This window comes from Amphiura filiformis, chromosome 6 (genome assembly GCF_039555335.1).
Source record: "Amphiura filiformis chromosome 6, Afil_fr2py, whole genome shotgun sequence".
NCBI lineage: Eukaryota > Metazoa > Echinodermata > Ophiuroidea > Amphilepidida > Amphiuridae > Amphiura > Amphiura filiformis.
The window spans coordinates 37,259,130-37,283,254 of record NC_092633.1 but is presented as its reverse complement, the minus strand read 5'-3'; the positions used below and the strand labels follow the sequence as shown (position 1 = coordinate 37,283,254).

The following is a 24,125-nucleotide window of genomic DNA, read 5'->3' as shown; positions in this document are numbered from 1 at the left end:
TCGGCCAAATGAAAACCAGTAATGTTCAATCTTTCAGTAAATATCAGAATAAAACCATAATTCTTGATACTGTATTTTTTTTCAAATCCTGGTGTTGAACCTGGCGTGAAATTTAGTCTTCCAGTGTAAAATTTTCGATTTTGTCAGGCTTCAACTCGGCCCGTGACTCCGTGAGTTTCATCGGGGGCTATATATCATAATTTTGTCAGAATTTCTGTTTTTATATCGCCATTTTTACTTCAGTGCGTTAATATAACCATGGGTGGATCATTCTGCAAGTCAAACTAGCCTATCGATTCTTTCTACTGGTTACTTTTGAAATACAAGTACTGAGTTGAACACTTTAGTAGTCTGAATTGGAAACCGGTAATAATCAAAACCGGGAAATTTTGACAGAACTATATATAGACTCGTACAATGTGCCTTATAGAAGTGGGAAAATATTTCATTAGCGAACTATATTACTTTGAAACGTTAAAAAGTTAACGCCCATGGGCGAAGTTCAGGGCTGTAAAAATCCAAAATGTTACACTAAAAGACACAATTTCATGCCTAATTTTAACACCAGGATTTTTTAAAAGGGAATATCAAAGCACTGTGGTTTTATGTGTATTTTTCTCTTCGCAAATTAACAGGGAATGACTATTGGTCGAGGAAGACTGACTCAACCGTTGAAGAAAGTAGAAACACCTCATAAGCATGAAGTAGACTTAGGCCGATCACTGAACCAGGAAAGAAGAGAATTGCCAAACTTACACCAACCAGGAGAAACATCTTCCTGGTTTACTGAGATACATCATACGGGTATGATCTGATCGGAAGTGTTAGGTTTTTCTCAGATTTGAAACGAATTATACTGATTTAGAGTAGCCTGTACAGGTATCATCATAAATAATTGATGTGCTCATTAGGACCAAACTCGACATTTGGATGTTGGTGCTGGGTACCCACATAAACATTGTGTTCGCTGACTCTCTAACTAACTATATAGGCCTGACTACTATCAGCTAACATACGTATTATACTTAAAATTAATTTCTATAGCTCACCTGTAATGGGTTTGAGCACTCTAAATTCCGAAGTTAGTCACTTGTAAAATAAACTTGTTATTATACGCCCCCACTATTTTTAGTGGTTGAGCACTCTCGACTACTTTTGGAGTAGAGACTGTTCTGGTTGGCTTGGTTTGTCATGATTTCGACACCACAGAATTTATATACTTGTATAAACATTTCTGTAAATTTGAAATCATGACAAATTATCCGTCTGATGATCGGTTTACCCAATGATCGTAAGTGAGGGTATTCCGTGAAACTTTAAGTAACGGTTGCCTTGCCAGAGGTCTATACTTTGAATTTGTTTCTATAGCTCACCTGTAATGGGTTTGAGCACTCTAAATTCCAAAGTTAGTCACTTGTAAAGTAAACTTGTTATTATACTTAATTCAATAGTTTTTCCAAAGCCCCCAGATGCATACATTTGCCCGCTTTTGCGCGTTATTCCTGCTGGAGTTCAGTAAATTTAATTTTTTCCGCTGTTTTCTCCCCCAAATCCACCACACAACAATCTCACTTCAGACTTAGTCAGACGTGAAAATAGCTTAAATCGTAAATTTCAATAAAATTCTTCATCTTGACTACAGTGAAACCTTGGTAGATGAAAGGTGGACTATTATTGTCAAAAAGCTCGTCTCACAGATAAAAACATGAGCAAAAGCAAGCCACAAAACACATTCTGCATTAAGTTTTCAACTTGGAAGGGCTTTGAGACAAACTATTAAATTAAGATGGCCTTATAGCCTCCCACTACTTTTTACCCTTTATATTTGTTATTTTTTTTATATTGTGTTTTATGATTAGTATTAATTTAGGTATAATTTATAGCAATGATTCTTTTGTTTATATTTTGATTTATCACTTTATTAATTTGCAGATATTCTTGATAATTTGGGGATATCGCTACCCGCATTTGGCAAGCCATACACGACCAATTTCAATTCAAATAGCGTGAAAGTTGGAAACCTTTTGTCGTTTTTTGAAGATGTAGGTTTGAACGACAATGTTGAAGAAGTAATTAATTCACTTGGGAATCTTGCGGTAAGATATATTGGCTTTCCATTTCTGCATCTTATTACTGCACAAATCCAAAATGTTGCGTACTTTCGTTTCTGTGAAATCAAATGCCTTAAATTAAATCTCTCAGAATCTAGATAATTCTTATCTCCAATTATAGCTGCGTGGTACTCTGACAATAACATGTTACCGAAACTGAGCTGCCGAAGCATATCAATGTATGTATTCAAGAATTAACTCATATTTGCCATGTTTGAAGCCAAGTGGGAATGAAAACAGTCACAAAGACTTTGTTTACTGGAGTTTGCTGGAGATCCTGGGAGTCACAGTCGACAGCAAGCCGACCTGGACAAAGCACATTTTAACGTCTCATTCAGAGCAGAACAGAAGCTGGGCGCTTGAGGAGAGTTGCAAATAACTGGATGGCAGAGGCAGAGCAACCATTTACAAGGCTCAAGTTCGCAGTATGATGGAATACGCGTCACTGTCTTGGATGAGTACCAGCGTCACCACTCTAGGATTACTAGACTCTAGCCAGAGAAAGGCCCTTCGAATCATAGGCATGCGCGAAGACGAAGCAAGTACAGAGCTGAACATCTCTCCATCAAGACGTCAAGTGGATGCAGCAATAGTCCTCTACAAAATGCACACCGGTTTGTGCCCAGCAGATCTGAAGGCACTGCAACCAAAGCCATTTGTAGTCAGAAGAGCTACACGCTCAAGCTTGTCTACCCCTTGCCACGCTCTCACAACCAGTTTCTAGAGCCATATCTACTGGTAGGATCTTCATTCACACTACGGTTCACGTTTAGAATAGCCTACCAGATGGAGTAGTCTGGGACATATCTGACAACGGCGCATCATCCTTTAAGATTAGAGTGCATAAGCATTTTATTTCATGATCTGATGCTTCACTGTACTACTTCACTCTTGTTGTTCCTAAGCTGCTGTGAACCACTAACCACTGATTGACCCATGTAGATGTATTTTATAGTGCCAAGTGCCTATAGTGTTTATGTAAGTTCTTGACATGTGTCACTCATGGCATTTGAAAAAAAAATGACGCTTTAAATCGGGTTTGAGATTTTTAAAGCTACAGTTAATTTTTGATATCTTTCGAGGTCCGGGTACGCGCTGATGATCTGTGATCGCGTAGAAGTGACATGGTCTCCTCCCCTTCTACGCGCCGATAACCAATGGGTCAACCGTCTGCTTGTCAAGACCGTTGATCACCAATCAGCGTATTTATTGCCTGTGTTTTGAAATGTGTACGCGATACGCACAGCTCCGACCACGGAAGAAATAAACAATTGACTTTAATATGCATAATATGGCATTCAGAAGGTTTCGGTAACACGTCATTGTCAGAGTACCACGCAGCTATATTGAGCTTAAATTATAATTGGATATAAGAATGATCTAGATTCTGAGAGATTTTTTAAGTAAAATCTCTCCAGTCGTCAAATTATCTACATATTTCCATCTATTGGGGGTTTAGGCGGAAGTGCCATTATCCGTAGGCGTGAAAGATATGGATCATTGAGATGGTTTGAAATGCAAATAACTTACCATTGACTCGAACAGTTTTGGTGCGATTGATTAAAAAGTTGCAAATTACAGGAATAATATTGGAACAAACATTAATGTTATTATGAAATGCTTTTTATAAAATCTATGATTTTATTGCAGAAATCGATAACAAAGAATAATTTTTAAGGATAATTTTTAAAGAGGTTTAAAAATTACATCAGATTTTTATTTTATTTATTTTATATATTTATTTGACACAGACTTGGGCTTTTTATGTTGAATTGATAACATAAATCGTTTTATATTTCAGATGAAATAAATCTATTGTATTGTATTGCTTAGCTGATCTCTTATTGATTACAGATACAAATTGCAGACACCCCTTGTGTGAATCCACATAGTCTTACTGACCGTCAGCTTGTTCAAGAGTTATATAAACGTGGACGAAGCATAACAGGATCGCGCATAGACCTTATTCGACGATTTCGTAGCCCGGATGATCGTAAGATTTGTATAAAATTGATTAGTTTATATACTTAGTTTCGCTTTGAGTTTTGCAGTGCGTCAGTGCATGTACTCGCAAAATGCCCCAGTACGCGTATGTATACGCTCTGGGAATTAGAAGTACGCGTGTCTCGATACTGCGAATATACAATTACGTCACTACCAAACTCGAGGATAAAGATAATGTAAAAGCAAAATCCCTATCAAATATGTAGATTAGAAAAATAATGAGCAGTTTATAAAATCTTGATCAAAAGAAATGCAATGCTTCCAGTAGATATTAGTAATCGAACAAAAGAAACTGCCAAGAAGTATAATAAATATATTATTAAGGTGATAAAACAAGTTCTTTCACACCAGGTAAATGTTGGTCACATACATGACATATCGGATATACTAAGATAATAAAGGTACTGTTTTTAGCCGCTGTCGTGCATCTATCGTCTCATATAACATCATTATTTTAAGTAAAACTTTTAGTTTTACGCCAAAAATAATGATGTCGCCCATGTTATATGAGACGATAGATGCAAGACAACAACTAAAACAATACCTTTATTTTCATTCTTAAACACTTCAATCAAATAAAATTTTAAATTTATCAATATGCCAAATTTTAATCAAATTGAATTCTACATTTTACAAGGAATTACCCTGGCTTAGAATCGAACAGTCCCGGTGTTGCTATGCTCATCCGATTGGTTCAAACAGCTCGCACTCGCATTGCGTCGCACTCGCTGAACCGTGTTATATATCGTGTCATATCACACGACTAACAACCAATTAGATTGCAGAAACTTTTACAAGTATTTAAGAACAATTTTTCACAAAATTCGTATCGAATCTTTTTACTTGAATTGATAATCACAAAATAAATTTAATATTATATATGTTGATTATTTTAACTTCACATTGTTAATTGCAATTTTATTTGTTTTGTTTTTTAATGCTGGTGGGCTTCTTTGGTCTCTTCTTTAGGTTGTCCACTGCTTCAAGTGTCGATTCCAAAGAACTCCTTTTGCAATATTGATCAATCTTGCTTAGCCTTAGAATGCTGCTTAAATATACCTTTATTGACCAATCAAATTTCACTCAAGGCCTTTGTAAGATATGAACCATGTCTATCAGAAGTTATTATCGGACTTTGGGACTGGAAGTTAAACATCGAAGTAACAGAATATGGTATGTTTATCCAAAATTGTTTTTCTTTATTCTTTTTTTCGTCATCCAAATAACAGAAATACCAAGCACGGCACCACCAACTTTTTTTTAAAGCAAAAGTGTACCATAAAAACACATATAAACACAAAAGAATTAAGGTACCAGTTATGTACACCCATATATATCCTAAACTAAGACAAATATGTCAAAATCAAAACAAGCAGCCAATACCTGTACCCTTTAGCTCTGAGTTAAGACCTTATTTGCTGAGATTGATTGTATTGATTATATTAATCAATGAAAGCACGACGCTAGTTTTAATGTGCTAATCAATGGAAAGCACGGCTCTAGTTCTCTTGTTCGAGAACGCTTTGTGTACAAATCAATAGGGTATGCAATGGTGAAACGGCAACTCTTGGATTTGCATCTTCCTTGGGTTTTTGGATTATCGTGTCTTTATTTCTTAAACAATTTCAACAAATGAGGCCTTAAATCCGAACTAAAAGATGCAGCTATTGGCTGTTGGTTCCAATTATGACATATCTGTCTTTGTTAAGGATATACAGGGGTAAAAACAACTGGTACCTTAATTATTTTGCGCACTACACATTCATATTCATTTTCGACTTTTACGTCGTCACTTTTTCAGATGTAGAAGATGAGATATACTACAATATTAATTTCAAAGGGATTGGTCAACAAAAGATTCTACTGCGGTAAGTCATAATATTTATTGTTATACTAGACATTCTGATAATAGTATATTGCACACAAATTAGTCATATTATATATGTAGCTATAATTACCTACATTTCTCATTGAAAATTTATTCATCATAAAAAGGTGTATGTTTTTATTTTGTCTTTGTCTTTTTAAATTTTAAATTCCTGTTCCAAACTGCGACTGCATTTTATACACAGGTACAAGCTAGAAAAGGCAGATCAACTCCTTCTGGTGAGTTTGTCGTTTGGAATATGTTCTGACGGAAAAGGCTGTATGCCATTTTATAACGTTTTTACTGAGTCTGCATTCATGATGCCAAACTGCTACAACAACGTCATTCAATCTTGGGACGCAGGTAGGATTCTCATACCTTGTTTGAATTTGTATTATGCGGCCAACATATACTGCGCCAAAAAGTATCCTTACACTTGGAAAAATAATCACAATTTCAAAACTGAACCAATTTGGGGTAAAATTGTTTTTTTAAATACATCTATAATTTAGGATATACAGGTGGTAAAATGTTACCGGTACCTTAATTGTTTTGTGCACTGTAGAGCAAAAAAAAATCAGCAGATATAGCGAACAAAGTTTTGTTTACATCAAATCATTCATGTAATTAGTTTTAGGGTGATCAAAATAGCGTGATCTTTAGGCCTACAAACTTTTGCTTAAATACCTGTTTATGTTTCCTTTTTTCAGTTGATATATCTGGCTATTTCCAAAGGGAATCTCTCGTTAACTTTATTCATGAATCCGGACAAGTCCGCGGGGATTTTACTCCACTACGGGTTGCTGAGACCTTAAACATTTCAACGGTATTATTATTTTGCTTAATATAATGTCAAAATTAAATGATTTTATACAAAAGCTCATCTCAAAATTACAAAAACAGTGAGAGAAAATCAGGTATTTTACTATTTTGCAAATTGTAAAATATTAAGCATCTTATACGCTTTTGAAACTGTGAACATGGGTGGGTCAAGTTAAATATGAGCAACAAACAAGATGCTCTTGCAATTAATTTACTGTAAGAATTTGCTTTCCGAAAATACTATAGCCTTATTTCGGCACTTTCACAGAGTGTAATTTCCGATTTACCAAAATGTCGCCGGCCAGATGAATTAAGGACAGAAGAATTACGAGAAGCTTTAAGATCATATGGGAAACATGTATCAGGAACAAGACAAGAATTACTTGGCCAGCTCATTTCTGTTCAAGAAAGTAAGTGCAATTGAAAAAAAAAGAAAAGAAACGAAAACCCGACCACGATAAATCAAATGGCAATTTCCTTGGGCCTCAAGGAAAAACAGAAGATTTCATGCATGAGTAATGGTCTGTATATATGACAACCGGAGCGATGTTCTAACGGCTGAGCTAAATGAGTCGGATGGGAAGAGCAGTAATGTTATTATTATATCTACATGCCTGTAGTTAAATACACACCCTCTAATCTAAAAAACATTATAATTATGGTAAAGACAATTGCCTACCAGTGTACCATAAGAGAGAAGTTGCGATTGGATAAGATACGCACGTATCTAACGCCTGTGAATCTATTCAAAATACTTTCGTGTGACGGGATTTTGAATAGATCTACGTGCGTACGATACGTATGTACGGGCGTACGATATACGTATGTTTGGAAATCGCAACCTCTCTTAGATCTAGCTTGAACGAGAACTGCAACACGCTGCAGGCCTATTTGACATTTTGCCATTATATAATTCCGATATTTGATATATTCTTACAGAGTGCGACATTATATCCATAAGCCAGTTCACTGCATCTGTAGCAGATATGATGTACTGTTTTATTTCTCCAACTTGTCAACGAGTTGAATGCTGCTTGACCGTTCATGTCGACGGATACAAACCATCGTTTAGGTTGTTCATGGAATTAAGATCATGTGACTTGTCGTTTGCTGTTGGATTTGAAGAAGCTGTTGTTGATGGAAAACTGGGCGACATCCCTGAGAACGGTATTTTATATAGTCCCAGTAATGTGAAAGCTAATAAATATAAGTGACCAAGCTTAGCTAGCTTAAAGGCCCATTCAGTGATTTGCTCATTCGGACAATCGTAAAAAGTCATCAAAATTCAGATTTTGGTAGCTTTATCATTTTCATAGATGTGCTAACATAACCTGCTAGTGGTTCAGCCGAAAGCCGTGTATTTTAGCTACATGCATTTGTACGGGGGTTCAATTTCATCAATACTGCTGTTGTTTTTTCAAACTTTATAAAAATTTTCATTTCAAAAATACCAAATGACAATTTTAAGCAATTTATAATCAATTTTAATTTTGTTACATTCGATTTTGTCTCGAATGAGACTTTAATGATAACTTCTATGCCTCTCTTGAAACTGCCAAAATGTGCAGTTTGAAACTTTGTTTCCTTTGATTTGCTTGTTTACGAAAATTTGACGCATATATGCATGTACAGTACTTCTTCTGTATTTCATATTAATTATGAGATATTTTGAGTTCAACTTGATGGTTAAAACCCTACATATTATTTGCATAACAATCAAAGTAAGCGTTTTTGAACGTTTCCTCAAACACCTGTCAAAGTGTAAATTTTTGGGTAGTTAACTTGCATCTATTTATAAACCCAATGCCATTGTCAACAAAAGTCTCACCTGTTAAGACCTAAAATCCATTTTCTAAAATTTAATTTGAAATTTCAACAAAAACATTCACGTCCTCGCATCCTTTCAGATAAATGTTGCTCTTTGACTTTATAATTTGCTAGGACATGTCAACGAGAAACAAATTGGATGGATAACCTTACAGTACGCAATTCGTAATTCCTATAATGACGGATATTCGTTCAACCTTAATGTGTTGGTCTGTCCTGACCAATCCAATTGCGTAATGAATGTAAGCGTTCTAGAGGATCAAGTCTTCTCCATTTCACCATGCACAACTTCAGGTAAGTATATTTTAAAAGATATAAGAAAGTCTGTAGGTTAAAATGTGTGCATATCTCTCTGGGTCAGATGGCGCAGGATTGCGCTGCTATGGTCTTCACATCTACTTCTATCAAAAGCCTTACTTAAAAGTATGCTCCTCCACGTTGAACTACAACCAAATCATGTCCATTCATTATCCTCAAATTTAAACATTTGTACTTAGATTTTACGACACCTGATAGCTCAAGAGAAGGTATGACGATGTTAGAGTAAGTATATAATAGTAATCGCAATTTTATAGTATAATTCTATTGAGACGCCAAACCTAAGAATCAGTAAATTTACAGATCAACTCACGGGAGTCTCAAAAACGGGGAACCCGAAAACGTGGAATCCTTTAAATCACCCCATAAAGCTACTGACAATTTTCTAGGGGTCCCCGTTTTTCAACTTTGGGGTCCCCATTTTACAGATTGACCCAGGGTAATCTGTAATTTGGGGTCCCCGTTTTCCAGGCTCCCATCAATTCACTTAATTCCTTGCGTTTTTTGTCTCTGAACACTGAAGACTAACAGAAACTGAAACATTTAAGCAAAGTCATTAGCTATTTAAGCAAAGTCATTGTTCATTGAATTTACAAACGCATGACAAAACAGGTGAAAATATATACTTTTTGCACAAGATTTGCAATATAAAGAGAATTGGTCATTGCTCATTGCAATGAATCTAGTATATAGACAATATAAGTGTGCTCTTTCATTTAATGACATAAAATTTGCCAAATATTGTAAGGATCAATCAGGGTTATGACTTTTAAAACCTACATTTTGGTCAAAATTTTGCGTGAATAGACCTTTTGCAACAGATTTACCACATTCACCTTGCTATAAACATTGAATTGCGCGATCTGTTGACGTAATGAAAAAATTGTTTTTAGCGGGAAGTGTTGGCTTTCGTTCGATATAAAAACTTTTCTGATTGGATGAAGGAAACTATCGCGGTTTTGACAAACCAATCACAGATGCTGTATTTTCCACTAGTCACCAGCTAGAAGCTCACACAGCTATTATGTATGCACTCAACCGTGTAGTGTAAACACAGACTGTGTAGAGAAAAGGCATTGCTAGACTCACTGTGTACTCAGTTGTATCGAGGTGTAAACTGCATAGATGCATTTATAAGAGAATCTTTTTGTAGCCAAACCTTTTGATATGAGATTAAAAGACCCTAGGGTATATTTGTTGTTGCAAACAAAAGTTCAGTTGAGTAAGTCGACCTGAAGTCAATCGACCTGAGGTACCCAGAACTGAGGTTGATATTAAGAGAAAGGCTAAACGGTTCACCATTATGTTATAGAGGATTTCAGCCAAACTATTATAGTACTATGCATGAGGAGGCCGTCGGATTTTGGAGAAACAGAATTGTTAATAACAACACCACGTTTACGGTGGAAGAAAATATGAACTCCAAGATTTCATCATATCAGGATGGAACAAATGACAAGAAAGGTAAGAATGTGATCGCATTGTGATCTATCGTAAATTGTCAATGAGAACGCTAGTCACTATCGTTTGATCAGCTCGTCATTGGCGGGCCTGATAACATCGCGGATTGATATCAATATATTGTATTTTGAGAATTGCCTTGTGACATCTCGCCAGAAGCATCACAAATTAAAAGAAGTCCTATACTTCGTCTACTTTATTTAACACTCACAATATAGACCATACATGACAACTATATCACTCTTAACGTGGGTCTACTTTTCGGCGTAGTGGTAAAAGCCTAAAAAGTCTCGCCGATTACGAGCTGGAAAGTATTAATAGCTGGCTAATACAATGCTCAGTCATTTAATGGGACCGATCGAATTCGGTGTTGAAATTAGTAAAATTGTGAGTTACACCTTCTTTAAAATGTTTTTTCTCTGCTAAATTAAAAGCAATAATTTTAATTTTGTCACTAAATATCAGAAGAAAACCATAATGCTTGATATTATATTATTATTTTTAATCTTGGGTGTTGAACTTGGCCCGTGAATATTTTTTGGAGTAAACTTTTTAAAGATTTTTTTCACAACTTTCTAATTAAGTACATCATATGGGGCTATTAAACATAGTTTTGTCAGAATTTCCATTTTGATTGCATCAGTTTTCAATTTTGACTGCCAAGTTCTCAAAATCAACGCGTGTATATACTCATGATTATGTATGTCACGATAGACGTCCAGCACGACTATGCATAACAAGCGAGAGTGACCAGTAGCGTTCTGAGTGTTATGTTATAATTTATATAGTGTGCAACCAGGAACTTGATTTTATTGTTGATGCTTCACGTGTACGGGGTGGGGGAGGGGTGGTGCAGGTTGTGTGTTGGGGTGGTGTGTGTTGTTTGTGTGCCATTGAAATTGTCATTTTTATATGGCTGGAGTGTTTCTTCGAAGACAGCTTGATCCGTAGAGTCATACTCACCGTTTCCAATTTTGACATATAATAGGCCTTAACTATATTTTTGAGCTTTAACTCCCGTACGAATTCCCTAAGAATAACTAACCAACTTTATTAGACCATGGTTCTAAACATATACACACGGATTAAAATTTAAATATTGTTAAAAAAATATTAAAATGTGTTATGAATGTTGTTTGGGCCAAGAAACCCCAAACGTTGGTTGGGTCTAGTTGAGGGGAGAAGGTAGTATACTACAGAGTCATTGATCCTAAAGTACTGAAATATTTATTCAATTTATTCTGCTGACAGAAGAACAACTGCTGGCAGGGACGTCAACCGGAATGATCCCATTACAATATCTTTTAGAAGAATACGCCAATGACAGTTCTCGTCTCGGTAAGTAGTTTCTTATTCTAAACCCTTTTAGTGCTTTAACTATATAACTATTGTTATTTCCAAAGGTGATCATGACTATCTACGAGCAGGTGATGTGACTCGTTTGTCGTCAGTGGTCAACCAGGGCTGGGGTGAGGCGGAGGTGGTAACGAGTTGTCTTGAATGCGACTCTATAGGTTATCGGCCTGTTTCTGAACCCACGTAAAAGTTGTAAACAAACTAGTGATGCGCAAAGTAAAGGAAAACCAAAAGCCTCAAGAAATACATTTAATGTATTCGTATTTCATTTTAGGTTTCACGAACACACTTCGTTTGCCATTGGAAGACGAAGACTCCACCAAGTGGCCAGGAATTAATGTAATTGGAGGAGCCCTAACAGGTACGCGGTGTTTAAATTAAATCGACACAGTAATTAATGTTCATTTAGACACCACTCCAGATTGTTTGCGGCAGTTACATGATTCAGTAAGTGCATCATGATTTATGAAGAAAAGTAACGCTTTTACATATCTGAGAACTCTGCAAATAATTATAAAACGGGCGGATGATGCAAACATAATCGCACAAAACGGGAATATGAACGTCAGAGAGACCAATTTAAATATATTTGCTGGTCTCTCCGACGCGTCGCGACGTCCTTATTCCCTTTTGTGTCATCTCCTGTTTCAGCATTCACGGACGTCCCTATTTTATAGATCTATATTTGGAATTGGGTTTTTTCTCAGTATATCTGTATTACTATTTCCTATTTCCACCAGCTGATGGGCTAGTATACAGCCAAAAATAGCTGTGTACTTGAAATAAATTTCATATTAACAGCGATTCTGTAACTGCCCGGGTGTAACTGCGAATAACTTTATCATACTTTTTATTGTCGATACAATAGATTCAAGTTATTGATTGCAGCTAATTGGGAATTTTTTCGTCTTCTTAGAAAATGGTGCTGCAGTTATTACACAATATGTTTTGGAAAGGACACTACCAGAAATCGGATTACTCTTGGAAACACAAGGGATAAGCCAACTGACTTCTATCAATAGAACAATTCCTAGGGTTTTCAAGAGAACAACTCACCAAGAATCGGAGTCAGATATTTGGGCGACGCTGTATGGTGAATTACAAAATGAGTTGAAGACATGGGTGCAGGAGGTACGTGAGTCCACTTCTGGCCAATTCACTTATTATTTTGAGTTATATAAATATCGCCTACATGTTTTATTAAACCATTATGTGTTTCTTATATCCAGCTTGTACTGTTTATGTTCTCACTCACTCACTAGTCTACGACTCTAATGTTCTCTCCTCACCCTCCCTCCCCTCTCCCTCTCTCTGCGATCTCTATCTCCCTCTCTCCCTCTATTCACCCCTCTCTTCCCCCTCTCTCTATCCCTCTCCACATTCTCTATATCATCACCCCAATACGATAATTGCCTTAGTGATTTGTTTGTAATTTTGAGAACAAAGTACAAAATTTGGTTCAAGCATTTTATTATTATTTTGGATTAATTCCTTTAATTTCTATCGTTATCATTTGTTCTTGTGCAAAGATTGGTGAATACATTGTGTGAAAATGCATGTTTGAACCATTTGTTGTACTTTGTTCTCAAAATAACGAACAAAAATGACGTAAGCAATTATTGTGAGAAGGCTGACTATGATATAGACGAGAGCAATATGAACTGAGATGAATCTTGAGTGATTTTATTATAAATAACAATATTTTTTTATTATTCATAGCATTTTCCTGATTACATCTACGTGAAGCCTTCGGAAGAATACGTAGCCCGTGATTTCATAATTAGTGTATCATTACGATTACCACCAAGAGGAAGGTTTTATATCTACCCTCTTCAAGTAGTAGTACCTATACCCATTGGTATAGCTGTCATCGAATTCGGTAAGCTTTTTTGTCTCCCACATACTGTACATCCCATAACCTATAGCTGAAATATAAAAGATTATCAACAAATTTAATATGAACGCTTTCTTTATCTCCCAAGGAATCCGAATTGGTGCTGGGATTAGCATTGAAGTCCCGTTTAAGTTGGCAGTGGGAACTATGACTTACAAGGTTAGTTTTGGAGTTAAAACCTTTCCTTATTGGCAACTTATCCACTCATGCAAATTTTGAACCGCGTTTTTTACAACTTCTGCAAATACATGTATCAGGCGATATGTATTACATACCATAATTAATGTAATTGCCTAGTTTTGAAAAATATGTATTGTTGCGCTTCGGTTGGCAAACACGGGAACCTGATTTAAATAGGGAAAATATCAGTGTTTGTAAGATATTATGCAATTTCAATATGAAAAGTCCAATGCGTAAAACCTATAACTCCTAAGAAAGCTGAAAATACGTAAGTAAACGCACAAATGAATTTGTAAGCAAAGTTATGTTCATTGATACAACCGTATGACAACACAGGCGAAACTAGTAACTTTTCGCACAAGATTTGCAATTTAAAGATAATTGGTCATTGCTCATTGAAATGAAGCTATAGTATTATAGACAATATAAGTGTGCTCTTTCATTTAATAACATAAAATCTGAAAAATATTGTAAGGATCACTTGAGGTTTTGACTTTTAAAACCTACATTTTGGTCAAAAATTGTGCTTGGATAGGTAGTTTTCATTGAATCTGTTGACGTAAATGAAATGAAAAACAGTGTTTTTAAGGGGAAGTGTTAGCTTTCGTTCGATATAAAAAAAATTCTGATTGGATGAAAGGAACACTTGAAGTTTTGACAAAAACCAATCACAAATGCCTATTTTCCGCTAGTCACCAATTAGAAGCTCACACAGCTCTCATGATGCTATGCACTCAACTGTGTAGTGTAAACAAATACTGTGTAAAGACAATTCACTGCTTGCTTGGAAGCTCTTGGACGAAATTGTGTGCTCAGGTGTATTGAGGTGGAAACTGTGCATAGATGCATTTATAAGAGAATCGTTTTGTAGCCAAACCTTAAGGGATCTGGAATGAGCGTTTTGAGCGTTTCGACAGTATTTTTTGTGGGACACGAGAGCACATCAGACATATCGAATTGCATTCTGAATACGAAGAATGTCTTTCTGATATCAAATAATTTTCATTTTTTGAAATTCACGATATAATACAAATTTTATGACAAATTATTAAAATTTGATATTTTGCACATTTCCGATATATAACAATCCTCGAAGTAAATTGTATAAATCTAATGATATATTCTTTAAGTGTATGTAGCTGGGAGGAAAAACCGACGATCAATTGAAAGTTTTGACCTTTCATATTGAAGATATGGATTTTTTTCCCAAAAGACCTAAGTTTTTTTGGTGTTTTGGGAAATACGAAAGGTCAAAATTTTCAATTGATCGTCGGCTTTTCATCCCACCTCATCAGACCTCGAAGTAAATTTTTATAAATCTAATGATATATTCTTATAAGTACATGTAGCTGGGAGGAAAAGCCGACGATCAATTGAAAATTTTGACCTTTCATATTGAAGAAAAAAAATCCATATCTTCAATACGAAAGGTCAAAATTTTCAATTGATCATCGGCTTTTCATCCCACCTACATACACTTTAAGTATAAATCATCAGATTTATAAAGTTTACTTCGAGTACTGTTAAATATCAAAAATATCAATTTTTAATCATTTGCCATAAAATGTGTATAACATTGCGAATTTCAAAAAATTAAAATTATTTGATATCAGAAGGACATTCTTCGTATTCAGAATGCAATTCGATATGTCTGATGTGCTCTAATGTCCCACAATAAATACTGTCCAAACGTTCATACCCCATCCCTTAACATTATGATATGGCTAAATCAGGCTAATAATTTTTTGAAAGTATAGACCGGTACTAATAATCATTCTGAGACACTTTTTATTTCTTATGTATCATTTCATCACATACGTAGGTCGGTATTACACCAGGTGTAGCTGTTGCAGGAGAGGCAAGTGCAGCAGTAGGGATTTTCTTTTTTCGCCTCGGATTCGTAGTCGTCATTGAAATTCTGGGAACCGACTATCCTATTTCAAGGGAAGTTAACTACTGCAAGTTTCCAGTTGAAGTTACGTGAGTAGCAATTATAAATGCATGAATAAAGAAAATAAATAGACACGATGAATAAACTCTTGAAACAGATTCATCAGGATCGTTCATAGTTCATTTGATGGTGTCTTTCCCCTACTTCTTATCCTGAGTGGTCCATCAACAAAGTCAAAAAGGACAAAGAACATCCTAAACCCAAGAAAAAAACCCCGAAGACAGCAAGGAGAGGAGTAAAGGTCTTGTGATCATTCCTTACGTGGAGGGTCTCACTGAAAGGATTTCCAGAGTATTTAAGAAACATGGCTTTTCGACCAGCATGAAACCTCATCGCACTATACGCAACATGTTAGTCCATCCCAAAGACAAGCGCGACCCATTACAATCAGCTGAAGTTATCTACGAGATACCATGTCAGAATTGCCCCAAAACTTACCTCGGTGAAACAGACCGCTTGTTTGAAACTAGACTAGCAGAACCCAAATCAGAAAGTGAAAGAGTAAGCGCAAGGAGCTTTACTAGGTCTCAAAGAAAAGCATCCGCTTCAGAAATTTATAAATCAGCCATCGCAGAACATGTTGCTCACAAAAATCACGTCATTGGGTGGGAGGGGGCTCAGGTCAGTGATCAAGAATCCGACAAAACTACACGTTGGCTAAAGGAAGCTATCTGGATCAGAAGTAGGGGGAAAGACACCATGAACAAGGATGAGGGGGCCTACAGACTGGACAAAATTTATGACCAGGTCATAAATACTCGGCAACAAGAAAGTTTGGTGACGTCATCAAAACCAGACAAGAGTGTTGCCGGTTCTAAAAACATCTAGAAACACCAGTACCAGAGTGAACAAGATTCCTGAAAGGAATTGAAATATTTCTGAGTGAGTAGTACCATTTTAATTGGATCTGAAAAAGAACCTTCATCAATCACAACGAATAAACATTTTAATATCTGAATAATCATGCCGTTTATAATAAATATAAACAGCCTTCCCAAAATTTCTTGAAATTCTGTAGTTAACTGTTGGTCAAATTCAACCGATTTTTGAAATTAAGAACACATTTTGTAGAATTTGAAGAATCTCTGTGATATCTGTTCCGTTTTGCCCGTCGAATTGCGCGTACAGGTTACAGAAGTTTACTATCCGGTTGTAGGTGATTGGACTATTTCGGAAATGATCGATAGCGTGATGTGTAGCAAGCATAGTGTGTCAACAAAGACGGCAACTGAACGTCAAAGTTCAAAATTTCATATTGACCATTCAAAAATAAGTAAATAATGTTAATTAAATGTGGAGTGATGAACTCAATAACACTGAAAAACACTTTGGTCAATGCCATGAAAACAGAAGAAAGAATGCAAATCAGAATTGTCACGATTCCTGCCTTGAGCAGTGGCGTAGCCAGCGGATGGCCGGGCGATGCCCCCATCCCCATCATTGCCGACGGTACACAGCGCGGGCTTGTGCCAACAAATGACAATAATATTGTATGAACTACATGTGCATGTGAAGAAACGATGTACCTGTTTCCCCCAAACTAATCTGCCTGTATCCTTAAGTTAATAGTATATAAACGTGTGTTGGAATATTTTTGGAAAATATTTGCCCCCCCCCCCAGATTCTAGAGCGCACGTATTGGGCAAAAAAATGGGGTTATTCCGAAAACCTGGCTACGTATACGCTACTGTTCTTGAGTAGTGTTTAATATAATAATCTCTCATGATTATTTTCTGTGATCACGAATACTAGGGATCGAGTAGACGTTGTTCTTACTCCGCTAGTTGTCCGTATGTACATTAAAGCGTGGATAAAGGTATGGATATTCCGGAAAACGTTATTTTCGAAAGAGCTTTGGAGTTGGTCAGCACCTTCTTTCCGTGGAAACATTTACCTTAACGAATATACCAAAAAAGATGACACAATTCCAAAGTTGTTTGATTCAATCGTTGATAAGGTGAGTTGAATGTGTAATTCAGTAATTTAGATGAGGCTACCATTAAATGTAAAATGTCTAATTAATAAAAACCTCATTTGTCTGGATAGCTTAGAATTTGGATTGATGGTGACACCTTGCATGAAAAAGATGCATAATCAAAATTTGCTCTAAAGAGATCATGATGCAGTCATGTCTACAGTAGAATTCCCACGACCTTTGCAGGACTTAAACCTCATTAAAAGCTATTAAACCAAGATAACACTCATTGAAAACAGCTCAACTGATTAAATCAGATCTTCTCTGGTTAAATCCTCACAACACATGTGTCTGTTGTGCAATGAGCAATGAGCTGGTATTATAGTTTCAGTTGGGTGAACGATTATAAAGCAAACGCAAGGTATACAATAATGTGTGGGCTTTTGTTTACGAAATGAGACAATGGTCTGCTTATTGTTAACCAGCATTCTTGAAAATGAGAAGCATATATGGTTGCAGACTTAACACGGTTTGAAAATAATTTCTTCATATTTTTTGGTGTTATCTGTCGTTACATATCCTTCCTAAAACACAAAAGTGCGACTATTTCCAAACACCTAAATTAGCTAAAAATTTAGGACATGTTACAAAACTATATTTTCTAGAATTTCAGAGAATACTTTAAATATTGGCCGGTTATTTTTCACACAGTGACGTTAAATAGGCAATGTCCTATTACCTATAACATACACTAAAACACCAAAGTGCGACTATTTCCAAACACCTAAATTAGCTAAAAATTTAGGACATGTTACAAAACTATATTTTCTAGAATTTCAGAGAATACTTTAAATATTGGCCGGTTATTTGTTACACAGTGACGTTAACTAGGCAATTGCCTATTACTTCTAACATACACTATTTGTAAGGTCACGCGTCAATTGTGAGAGCACTGTGTATTGTGTATAGGAAAACGGACAATAACTGCAGTATGTACTCAAGTCAGTGTACCATTACATTCTATACATGACTGGCCAAGGATGACCCGCGGTGACCAGTGACAAACAGGCATTCAAGCAACCAAAGCAACATGTTCGATGGGTTTAGGTGCAACCTTTAAATATGCATATTTTCATTGAAATGGTCACCATCGCAACACATTTTGGGATATTAAGACAAATGACTGAGACATCAAAATTTGTAAGACAAAACTGGGCTTCTGATTGGTTTCTTTTTTAAGTTGAAGCATATATTTTGAGTTATTGCCTCGTAATAAAGGGGGAGGGTAATTACTTTTTGGGATGTGTTTATTTTCAAAATCCTTTTAATTTGTATTTGTATGCAATACCTTAATTTTAATTTTAATTTATTTTGTGTGTGTGCACACGGATAAGTAGAAGACCAAATGTATTTATGTTGAATCTGATTTTAACCGTATTTAAATAAAGTGTTTTGAATGAATGAATGAATGAATGAACGCCCGTCTCATTTACAGATCATCGATGGTAAGCGTTCCCTTCAAGAAGTACTACCACCTGCAGAGACGAAATCATGTTTGGTGCAACATGTACTGGGATTAGACTACACCGAAGCATCCGTCTATCTTCAGGTTGCTGCAGGTGATGATGTTAGTTACGTTACATATACACTTTCAGTTGGAACTGAACCTGGTGGCAGCGAAGTTATCAAAGACCAGTTGTTTGCAGGCCCGTCAGCTATCATTTCTGAGGTATTGGATTTTATTGTAATGCTCTCTACTGAGAGATAAAGGTGGAGGAGTATCGACTCCGTTATCAGTAACATACACTCTTAAAACTTTAGCCACGAAAAGGGTCAAAATTTGACCACAATTTAGAGGTAAGGTGCATAGTTAACTACTACGTGGTCAATTTTGACCACGTTGTTTTAAGAGTGTATCCTTGAAACACATTTTTCTTGGAACCTGTTTTGTCCTTCACGTACGCCACTATGTATTGCGACCAACGAATTGTAGGTCCCTTTACACCTTATATTTGAATGATATTATTTACTCTTCAAACAAAGTTTAACAGAAGGATGTTAGACCTAACACTGAGATCTCTTGACTTCCCTTATCGTGCTTGACTTATCAAGACAGTAATTTATGAGTTATGTAACTTATCCAACTGCCTCAAAGCAAATAAAATAATAAAACCAAATAAACTATTTCAATAATCAATCAAGCAATCAAGTTTATCACGATTCAGCCATATTTGTTGATAATGTGTCAATTTCAAAGGTAAGTAATTTCAATGCCCAAGGAACCAGAATAGAACAAAGTAGTAAAATCATTTTGTAACAAAAATCATATTTACATTTCAGCACCTACCGAATGGTGTTCCACTCTATTTCACTGTACGAGCAAAAAATTCTCAGGGAGGATATGCTACCGCTACTTGTACTTTGCCAACGTTTGATACTACATTACCAGGTGGAAGATTAGATGTTGCTTTCAGGTCTACCAGTCATCCTGGTGTATTAAAAGCATCCGCAGTTATATACGATGATTCGGAGATTATGATCAAAAAAACATCTACCGGATTCGGAGTTGGCCTCTACGGCGACCAAAGCGTTCCTTGGCAGTTTATAGACAGTTCAGAAAGACAATCATCTGGTGCTATTATAGGTAATAACTGCAATATTCGATAATCTTTCTCTTGTTTAAACTTATAGCATTTTCCCGATTTTCCATTTGACAAAAAGAGAAAATGTATGTTTAGCATTGATATTCGTAGTATTTCGTACACGCCATAATGAATTTCGTTAACAGTTAAATGTAAATGTATCCTTATTTTTGGTAAAACTCTAAAAGTTCCTATTTATTAAGAAAGTACTTGAAATGATGCTTTTATATTTTCTATAATGCAGGAAAGAACGAATTTGATCAATTCACCGCACCAAAGATCGGACGCCTGGTATCCAAACCAATTATCACAATAACATATCAAAATCCCAACTTATGTGCGCGTGATTGTCTGAACCTACCTCGATCCAAATGCATCAGTTTCAATTATGACTATGGAAATAGTAAAACATGTGAATTACTAGAAGAAATCCAAGGGCATGGAGTTACACTTCACAGGGTATGAGGAAATCGTTGGTTTTAATATATTACAAAAAGCTTCTTCTCTGGAAAACCCTCCCTGATGATATCAAAAAAGTTAATTGTACACTTTTGAAATTAGCATGAAAAGCATTTACTATCATACTTATGATACTATAAGTAAATCACATTTCGCTATTGTAAGCACTGGGATAGGCGATTGATGTCACCACAATTGACACATTCCATCCCATTTATTAGGCTAATTTTACTTATTTCATACACTGCAAAAACTCCGGTGTTGAATATGCAACACCGAGCTGGTGTTGAAGCTTCTGGTGTTAATTTACGGTGTTAGATTGTTAGATTAACACCGCGTGGTGTCAATACAAAATCTTAAATGTACACTGCATGCTGCATGGACTTTTTTTGTAGATCTAAGTGATCTATTATTTGGGTGGAAACTAACAGAAGCAACAGAAACAATTCACGCTCATTGATTAAGATGTTTACAATGATTAAAGATGATAATTTCAACATCCGTACCAGTGTCACTTCTACACCAAAGAGTGTGGACCTCTCAGAACACCGCCGCAGTGTTAAATATGTTCCATCAACACCCAGTGGTGTTCAATTTACACCACAGTGGTGTTGAATATAGGAAATTCAGGCAAAAGGATCAAATCAACACCCGGTGTTGAATAGAAAATTAACACCGGAAAAAAGGATCAAATTAACACCAGGATACAGTGTCAAAATAACACTTCGTAGTGTTAAAATAACACTTAGCAGTGTTTCATTATCACCGAAAAGTTTGGACCTCTCAGAACACCACCTCGGTGTTAAAATCAACACCCTCACCGACGTTTTTGCAGTGTACAAGAACATTCCCATCCAGTACGTCATGTAAACTCGACAGGATAATTATTTGATCAATGTTCAAACTTATTTTTGATACGGATTTTTTTCCAGCAATGTTGCAATACTTTTGTGCAGTATGTGTACATGTTATTTACTTATAGTATGATATAAAAATGCTTTTTATGTTGATTTCAAAAGAGTACAATTAAGTTTAATTTTGTGATATCATCAGGGAGGGTTTTCCAGAGAAGAAGCTAGTAGAGGTCCAAACGTTCACACAGATTGATATGGAAAGACCTTGTGCTTCATTGTTTGATTGTAGCTATCATTGAATCTTGTATGGTAGAATGAATTTTAAATATTTTAGTGAAGAGATTTTCAAAGGTACTGGGAAGGAAAGCAATAGAATGTAAACATGAACGCACCGAATTCCAAATTATAACTATAAATACTGACATGTATTCTTTGATGTACTGATGAGTACATTCATGCCTTGTCGATTTGTTTTGTCGAATAATATGATGGAATATAAAATATCCTCCATGTGTATTTACAGTCTGGGTTTTACTCTCATTTTGAGCGTCTCGGTATAGGCCATGCCGTCGCCATCTACCACGAGAACCTTCAGCTTCAACACAACAACTTGTACTATTTCAACATACATGTCACCAATATTTTGGGATACGATAATATTCTGTCCTCTTCGGGTGTATTGGCAGACTTTGTTCCACCAGAACCAGGAATCATTGTTAATGCAGCTAGTGACCAAACCATATGGGAACAATGTTCTAAGTACACTCCCGAGGAATGGCAAGGCAGATGCGTTTCTGACACGCCTCTACCAAACCATAGGTAAATGTACTTTGTATCATGCAAAATTCATCTGTACGATTTGCTGTTGATTTGCGTATAAAGCCGATCAATTCAAACATTTGTAATTGTGGGCCGAACAAATGTTAAATAAAGAAAATCGCGCTCCGCAGCATATTTTACAATAATTATTACTTTAATATAATAGTACGCCTTCAAGTGTATAAAAAAGGGTCCAGAATCAGAACCTATTTCACGTGCGGATTTTAACCAAGCTGATCTCATACATTAATAACATTCTGTATCAAAAATATTATACAATAAGGGAGGACAGTTTTTATGGTCTACTTAGCTCAGCAATGCTTTGCTGTCTTCGATAATGGTTCATGTACGCTAGAGCGTTCGATAGGAACAAGCGAACAGTATACGAGTTTGCTGATATCTATCGGAGCGCTCAGCAGAGCAGCAGGATTATAAACACGGTCGATGGTAAAACCATAATCAATTTCCTTTGTGTTCAGTAAGTACATAACGACCCACTCATCACCCTCTCAAGTGGTCATTAAATAAGCATGTCTGGGGTCGTGTCTCCGGTCAATAGAAAGTCAATAATGTGTGTAAGTTTATGTTTACACAAAGTGGTGTAATTGGGTTTCAAGTGGTTGTTAATTCAAGCATGGTCGTAAAATTGATTCAATCGATATTTTGGTCAACGCGTGGTATCGGAGCATAGTGTTCAATTGAGCGGAGTCTGACAGAGTTTGCTACAGGCTTTTATGGGTTTGGGCTTAGATAAAAGCCAGGTACCTCTCCGATACAATGCGCTATCGAAGACAGCAGAGCATTGCTGAGCTAAGTAGACCATAAAACTGTCCTCCCTAATAATAATTGTCAAAATGTTATTTTCTATTCTTATAAGCTTGTAACCTTGAATGTTACCAAAAATGATTTTGTGCTTGATGTGGTGTAAGTTTGACACAGCAATCTTTGTGTATGTTTCTATCTTCATAATAATGCTTAGGACAATCATCGACGGAGAAGGCTCTCAGACTGTTTTTAATGGCCACACACCTTTCAAAGACCTGTTGTTTACAAAAGCCAACGAATACATATCTGGTGAGAAAATATTTTAGATGATGATGATGATGATGATGATGATGATGATGATGATGATGATGATGATGATGATGGTGATTTTTAATGTTAAATGCTGATAATCCCTCAGATGAATAATCAAATAATATTTCTTTTCAGCCAATTGGGATGGATTTCATGATAATGAAACTGGTATTTTTGGCTACACTTGGTCTGTCGGGTCGAGTATTTGTGGAGATGATATCAGTGCTCATATGGACCCTCACTCTCATCTATTTGACGAGTCCGAATGGAATCACAACGGAATTGTAGATGGTGTTTACTTGGAAGGTAGAATAAATATTTTTATTATTTTGCATACAGCTCACACCAACCTCTTCATTTGACTTATGGTTGTATAATACCACTAATAGGCATGGGCGATGCATGGAAATACGACGAGGAACTATTTTGTTTGTTATTAGGCAAAAAAGTACAATTTGGTTTTGATGGTACATTTTCTCTCATTATATGACATTTTTGTTGCAACATTTCCAAAATTCATCCGCAGGGCATCAGTTTTTAGTATATATTCACCATACCTAATTGTAAC

General features: G+C 36.0%; 1 protein-coding gene across 3 annotated transcripts in view; it reads left to right on the top strand.

Moving 5' to 3' along the window:
* Positions 1 to 24,125, top strand: part of LOC140155376 (uncharacterized) — a 105,663-nt gene that overhangs the window by 39,073 nt on the left and 42,465 nt on the right. For all 3 annotated transcript variants that reach the window (XM_072178201.1, XM_072178200.1, XM_072178199.1), the window contains exons 29-53: positions 636 to 804; positions 1,933 to 2,096; positions 3,966 to 4,104; positions 5,085 to 5,288; positions 5,917 to 5,983; positions 6,188 to 6,345; positions 6,693 to 6,808; positions 7,073 to 7,214; positions 7,744 to 7,971; positions 8,746 to 8,925; positions 9,129 to 9,174; positions 10,262 to 10,413; positions 11,662 to 11,748; positions 12,041 to 12,127; positions 12,683 to 12,897; positions 13,486 to 13,645; positions 13,749 to 13,819; positions 15,663 to 15,820; positions 17,544 to 17,748; positions 19,202 to 19,435; positions 20,047 to 20,350; positions 20,593 to 20,807; positions 22,185 to 22,480; positions 23,460 to 23,554; positions 23,693 to 23,863. In XM_072178201.1, coding sequence (XP_072034302.1) covers positions 636 to 804; positions 1,933 to 2,096; positions 3,966 to 4,104; positions 5,085 to 5,288; positions 5,917 to 5,983; positions 6,188 to 6,345; positions 6,693 to 6,808; positions 7,073 to 7,214; positions 7,744 to 7,971; positions 8,746 to 8,925; positions 9,129 to 9,174; positions 10,262 to 10,413; positions 11,662 to 11,748; positions 12,041 to 12,127; positions 12,683 to 12,897; positions 13,486 to 13,645; positions 13,749 to 13,819; positions 15,663 to 15,820; positions 17,544 to 17,748; positions 19,202 to 19,435; positions 20,047 to 20,350; positions 20,593 to 20,807; positions 22,185 to 22,480; positions 23,460 to 23,554; positions 23,693 to 23,863 — 4,063 coding nt within the window. The remainder of the gene's footprint in view (positions 1 to 635; positions 805 to 1,932; positions 2,097 to 3,965; positions 4,105 to 5,084; positions 5,289 to 5,916; positions 5,984 to 6,187; positions 6,346 to 6,692; positions 6,809 to 7,072; positions 7,215 to 7,743; positions 7,972 to 8,745; positions 8,926 to 9,128; positions 9,175 to 10,261; positions 10,414 to 11,661; positions 11,749 to 12,040; positions 12,128 to 12,682; positions 12,898 to 13,485; positions 13,646 to 13,748; positions 13,820 to 15,662; positions 15,821 to 17,543; positions 17,749 to 19,201; positions 19,436 to 20,046; positions 20,351 to 20,592; positions 20,808 to 22,184; positions 22,481 to 23,459; positions 23,555 to 23,692; positions 23,864 to 24,125) is intronic.